Source organism: Notolepis coatsorum (genome assembly GCF_963971535.1).
Source record: "Notolepis coatsorum genome assembly, chromosome: 4".
Taxonomy (NCBI): Eukaryota; Metazoa; Chordata; class Actinopteri; order Aulopiformes; family Paralepididae; genus Notolepis; species Notolepis coatsorum.
In genome coordinates this window covers 84,465,374-84,471,730 of record NC_140168.1, presented here as the reverse complement: position 1 = coordinate 84,471,730, position 6,357 = coordinate 84,465,374, and the positions used below count along the sequence as shown (strand labels likewise).

Genomic DNA, 6,357 nt, shown 5'->3' with positions numbered 1-6,357 from the left:
CGAGACATGTTTTTAGACCGGAGTGTCTCGTCCGAAGAAATGATTACAAACAAAAAAAACGTTTATTTTTTTTATTAAACGACCAGAAGAGAGACGACGTCGACAGGGGGAGCGAAGCGCATACTCCCAAAGAGTTTTATCAAGACGACACAAACACTAAACAAGAATCGAAGTGAAAGAAATCACAAGTTGGTCACTTAAACAAAAATTTGGCTACGATCAGCTTCCAAGACTGATTCACCTCAGAAGACAAGACGCGGGCAGGGAGAGAGAACGGGTGTTCAGTAGGGGTGGGTGGGGGGTGAGTAAAATGGGGGTGAGTAAAATATAAAAACAGAGGTGGGGTTTCTATGCGTGGATGTAGATATACAAGATGGCAGATCAGAGGGTAGATATACAAGATGGCGGATCAGAGGGTAGATATACAAGATGGCGGATCTGAGGGTCGATATACAAGATGGCGGATCAGAGGGTGGTGGTCAACTGTGTCCCTTTGGTTTTTTCCTTGACCCAGTGAAGATACTTCTTTATACAAAAGAACGAGTGTTAGAAGAATCACCCTTGTGTGAACGTATAGCCAGTGCTTCAGCCGAGGGGTTCAGAGAGGGAGCTCCTTCCAGGTGGTCTGTCCATCATCGGGTGGTCTGTCGTCGTCGTGTGTGTGGGGGGTGGGGGGGGGGCTGGTGCACGTACGGCGGAAGGTGCCGGAGGCTCAGTCGGTGCTGACCTGCGTGACCTGTCCGTCGACCGTCTGTTGGGTGGACTGGATGAACATGGGCTGGCTCAGCTCCTGTCCCGCAGGCATCGTCACCTGCTGGATCTGATACAACTGCTGCAGGGCGGAGAGAGAGGGACGGCAGGAGAGTGAGGGAGTGCATGAGCATGTGTGTGTGTGTGTGTGTGTGTTTGAGTTGTATGTGTGTGTATATGTGGTATGGTTGAATTTTTTGCCGTGTGTGTGTTTGTTTGACAATGTGTGTGTCTGTGTGTGTGCACATGTGTATGTGGAATGGTTGAATTTTGAGCTGTGTGTGTGTTTGTGCACATGTGTATATGTGGTATGGTTGTGTGTGTGTGTGTGTGTGTGTGTGTACGTGTGTATATGTGGTATGGTTGTGTGTGTGTGTGTGTGTGTGTGTACGTGTGTATATGTGGTATGGTTGAATTTTGAGCTGTGTGTTTGTTTGACAATGTGTATGTGTGTGTGTGCACATGTGTATATGTGAAATGGTTGAATTTTGAGCTGTGTGTGTTTATTTGACAATGTGTGTGTGTGTCTGTGTGTTTGTGCATGTGTGTATATATGGTATGGCTGAATTGTGAGTTGTGTGTGTGTTTCAAGTTCAAGTTCTTTAATAGTTGTCATACAGAAGTACAGAATACTTTCATACAAAATGCTTCTTACTGTTACGCTCCAGAGACTGTGCTAGACAAGATAGTATCAAATAACATAATAACATAATATAGCATGAATTTAGAAGAAGAAAATGAGGTCACAGTGTTCGGTATAGACATATGTACAATGTTCTGAGTTACCATATAATATACAATACACAATACTATGCAGTGTACTAATGTACAGTACTATCTAGTGCAAAGCAGAAATGGGATGAGGTACAATTTTAGGTACAATTTACAGTAAGGTGTACGAGTTGTAGTGCAATCCTTCATCCATAAATATAAAGTGTGGGGAGTGGGTGCTACAGTGTGTTTGTTTAAAGTGGGTGTGTGCTATAAAGTGTGTGGAGTGGGTGCTACAGTGTGTTTGTTTAAAGTGAGTGTGTGCGTGTGGATGTGTGTGCTATGTGCGTTTGGTGGTTGTTGTTGTGTAGTGTTCATTCATTGTTCGTTTAGCAGCCTGATGGCCTGGGGATAGAAGCTTCTTCTGAGTCTTTCTGTGCTCGCCTTGAGACTCCGGTATCGCTTGCCTGACCGCAGCAGTTCAAAGAGGCAGTTGTTCGGGTGACTGGAGTCTTTAATGATTCTCTTAGCCTTGCCCTTGCAACGCTTGTAGTAAATGTTCTGGAGGGTGGGGAGCCCCCCTCCAATTGTGCGTTCGGCTGAACGTGTCACTCTTTGTAGTCTGCTTCGGTCTTGTGCAGTGCTATTCCCAAACCAGGAGGTGATGTTGCCGGTCAAGATGCTCTCTATTGTACATGAGTAGAAGTTCTTAAGGATCTTCTGGCTGACTTGGAACTTCCTTAGGTGCCTGAGGAAGTAGAGGCGTTGTCGTGCCTTCTTCACCACACTGTCAATGTGTGTGGTCCATGTCAAGTCCTCGGATATGTAGGCTCCGAGGTACTTAAAGCTGTTGACTCTCTCAACCGGTGCCCCGTCGATGCTGAGGGGGCTGTAGTCCTTGACCCCGACCTCCTGAAGTCCACAATCATCTCCTTTGTTTTGCTGACGTTCAGGGAGAGGCTGTTTTCCTGGCACCATCCCGCCAGGACCTTGACCTCTTCCAGGTAGGCCCTCTCGTCGTTGGCAGAGATCAGGCCCACCACCACTGTGTCGTCAGCAAATTTGACGATTGTATTGCTACTCCGCTGAGCCACACAGTCGTGTGTGTACAGGGAGTAGAGGAGGGGACTCAGAACACAGCCCTGGGGGGCCCCTATGTTGAGGGTGATGGATGAGGAGGTGCAGTTGCCTGCTCTCACCACCTGGGGTCTGCCAGTCAGGAAGTCCAAGACCCACTGGCAGAGGTCATAGCCCAAGCCCAGGTCCCTGAGCTTGGCTATGAGTATGGAGGGGACTATGGTATTGAATGCCGAGCTGTAGTCGATGAATAGCATTCTCACATAGTTCCCCTGCCTCTTGTCCAGGTGTGATGCTGCTGTGTGCAGCACATGGGATATGGCGTCCTCCGTGGACCTGTTGGGGCGGTATGCAAATTGCAGGGGGTCCATGTTGATGGGGAGGGAGGAGCAGATGTAGCCCTTTACTAGCTTCTCAAAGCACTTCATGGCTATGGAGGTGAGAGCTACAGGGCGGTAGTCGTTGAGGCAAGCAGGCTTGGATTTTTTGGGTACAGGGATAATAGTGGACTTCTTCAGGTTTGTTTGACAGTGTGTGTGTGTGTGTGTGTGTGTGTGTGTGTGTGTGTGTGTGTGTGTGTGTGTGTGTGTGTTTGTTTGTGCATGTGTGTATATGTGGTATGGTTGAATTTTTAGCTGTGTGTGTGTTCATTTGACAATGTGTGTGTGTGCGTTTGTTTGTGCACGTGTTTTATGTGGAATGGTTGCATTTTGAGCTGTGTGTGTTTGTGTGACAATGTGTGTGTGTTTGTGCACGTGTGTATATGTGGTATGGTTGAATTTTGAGCTGTGTGTGCGTGTGTGTTTGTTTGACAGTGTGTGTGTGTGTGTGTGTGTGTGTGTGTGTGTGTGTGTGTGTGTGTGTGTGTGTGTGTGTGTGTGTGTTTGACAGTGTGTGTGTTTGTTTGACAGCGTGTGTGTGTGTGTGTGTGTGTGTGTGTATGTGTGTGTGTTTGACAGTGTGTGTGTTTGTTTGACAGTGTGTGTGTGTGTGTTTGTTTGACAGTGTGTGTGTGTGTGTGTGTGTGTGTTACCTGTCCATCAGTGAACTGGTTGAACTGCTGTTGACCTTGCTGTACCTCTGATGTGATCTGATGACGAGACACAAGACTCAGTCTCTTAACTCACTCACTCACCCACCCACCCACCCACTCACCCTCAACTATAAAACAATACGCTATGGGCTAGATCAACAAAGAATGGATTGCACAGAAAGACTTTCGTCTTGTTTACATCAGGGTCCCCCATTTTCAATTCATAATGAATTGTAAGTAAGGGTGCAACTAGCACCGTGCAATCCATTCTTTGTGGATCTAGCCCTATATGTGTTCGAGAAGCAGATTTACCCAGAGAGCCTGGACCTATCCTGCCTGTAAGACCGGGATGGAATCAATTCACTTTCTATTCAAGCAAGTCAACATTTAACACCTTTACTTGCTGATGATTGACATTATTAGTTGTCAATAGGTTGGATAATACAATTTACAAGTTTTAAAGCTTTTCCTGGTAAGAAGAAGAAGAAGAAGAAGAAGAAGAAGAAGAAGAAGAAGAAGAAGAAGAAGAAGAAGAAGAAGAAGAAGAAGAAGAAGAAGAAGAAGAAGAAGAAGAAGAAGAAGAAGAAGGGTCAGTGTTGTAATATCTCTCGTCACCACATCTCCAAGCGCTGAATAACTTGAGAGAACACTGACTCACCATGTGACTCATCCTCTTATTAACATTCTAGGATTCATTACATTGAGAACTGATCCCAAGCCTGCTATAATAAGGTCTCAAAATCCCACAATGTTCAGGAATCTCATGACCTCTGGGACCCCCGTCACAAATTGCTTTACAAATAGCTGTAATGGGTATCGTCATGGTTACACTTACCACCTGCTGTGTATTACCGAGCGTCTGGATCTGCCCTTGGACCACCTGTGTTCCGGAGACGGGCTGGGCCAATCGGATGTACTGCAGCTGACCGGTGTTCAACTGTATCTACACACGACAGCCACATGGGGGAGACACACTCCAGATTAACGGCCGAGGTCATTTGTAGAACACAGAAGGTCACAGCCATTTCACAGCTCTTTGGGCTTACAGGCGCTGCAGGAGAATAATTAACTTCTCCTCGAGGGACCGTTAGCCGCTCTACACAAACCGGCGTTTGATCATTACCATGAGATAACAAGGGACAGATAGCGAATTAACAGATTTAACAAACAATTGACAGAATGGGGAACATACAGCCATTACAATGTCAACAAGAACACCAGCAACAAAGTCCCACGTTACACTGTCCAAACCACCATCTCTGACCATTCCTTCAATACATAGACCTTGTTAACCCCTTCATCAACGCCACCACTCCCACTCACTCTTTTTCAATTTGTTACTCTTTACACCTTTTTAGATGAGTCACATTCTGTTGAATATCTGTAGCTTTCATTTGTAGGCAATGGATCCATATACTGTACATATACATACACTGTACATACACACATATACTGTACATACACACTGTACATATACATATACTGTACATATACATACACATACTGTACATATACATACACATACCCTATACAAATTCACTGGTTATTTAAGTTTTTTGTACATTATTTAAATCTCATTTTCACAACATCTCCCTCCCCCTCTGTCCTCTCTCCTAACCCCTCTGTCCTCTCTCCTAACCCCTCTGTCCTCTCTCCTAACCCCTCTGTCCCCTCTCCTAACCCCTCTGTCCCCTCTCCTAACCCCTCTGTCCTCTCTCCTAACCCCTCTGTCCTCTCTCCTAACCCCTCTGTCCTCTCTCCTAACCCCTCCGTCCTCTCTCCTAACCCCTCTGTCCTAACCCCTCTGTCCTCTCTCCTAACCCCTCTGTCCTAACCCCTCTGTCCTCTCTCCTAACCCCTCTGTCCTAACCCCTCTGTCCTCTCTCCTAACCCCTCTGTCCTCTCTCCTAACCCCTCCGTCCTCTCTCCTAACCCCTCTGTCCTCTCTCCTAACCCCTCTGTCCTCTCTCCTAACCCCTCTGTCCTCTCTCCTAACCCCTCTGTCCTCTCTCCTAACCCCTCCGTCCTCTCTCCTAACCCCTCCGTCCTCTCTCCTAACCCCTCCGTCCTCTCTCCTAACCCCTCTGTCCTAACCCCTCTGTCCTCTCTCCCCCCTCTGTCCTAACCCCTCTGTCCTCTCCTAACCCCCTCCGTCCTCTCTCCTAACCCCTCTGTCCTAACCCCTCTGTCCTCTCTCCTAACCCCTCTGTCCTAACCCCTCTGTCCTCTCTCCTAACCCTCTGTCCTCTCTCCTAACCCCTCTGTCCTCCCTCATGTCTTACGGGTATCTGCTGGATCTCTCCGGTGTTGGTGATGATCTGTTGCATGACCTGCATGGTCTGACCCTGACCCTGAGACGTCTGGGTCTGACCGGCCTGGACGAGCTGCAGCTGCTGGCCCTCCCCGACCTGCATGGTGACCGGAGCACTCTGATATAGAGAGAGAGAGGAGGGAGAGGAGGAGGGAGGAGGAGAGAGGGAGGAGGAGAGGAGGGAGGAGGGGAGGAGAGGGAGGGAGGAGGAGAGGAGAGGAGAGGGAGGAGGGGAGAGAGAGAGGGAGGAGGGGAGAGAAGAGAGGGAGGAGAGGAGGGGAGAGGAGAGAGGGAGGGAGGGAGGGAGGAGAGAGAGGGAGGAGAAGAGGAGAGGGAGGAGGGGAGAGGAGAGGGAGGGAGGAGGAGAGGAGAGGAGAGGGAGGAGGGGAGGAGAGAGAGGGAGGAGGAGAGGAGAGGGAGGAGGGGAGAGGAGAGGGAGGGAGGAGGAGAGGAGAGGAGAGGGAGGAGGGGAGAG

General features: G+C 48.4%; 1 protein-coding gene across 16 annotated transcripts in view; it reads right to left on the bottom strand.

The window, feature by feature from the left end:
- Positions 1 to 317: 317 nt before the first annotated feature.
- nfyc (nuclear transcription factor Y, gamma) overlaps positions 318 to 6,357 on the bottom strand; it is a 57,689-nt gene continuing 51,649 nt past the window's right edge. For all 16 annotated transcript variants that reach the window (XM_084312316.1, XM_084312323.1, XM_084312331.1 and 13 more), the window contains exons 7-10: positions 5,854 to 6,000; positions 4,407 to 4,514; positions 3,572 to 3,628; positions 318 to 832 (exon numbers count right to left, since the gene is read on the bottom strand). In XM_084312316.1, the coding sequence (XP_084168442.1) occupies positions 713 to 832; positions 3,572 to 3,628; positions 4,407 to 4,514; positions 5,854 to 6,000 (432 nt within the window). In that variant the 3' untranslated portion in view covers positions 318 to 712. The remainder of the gene's footprint in view (positions 833 to 3,571; positions 3,629 to 4,406; positions 4,515 to 5,853; positions 6,001 to 6,357) is intronic.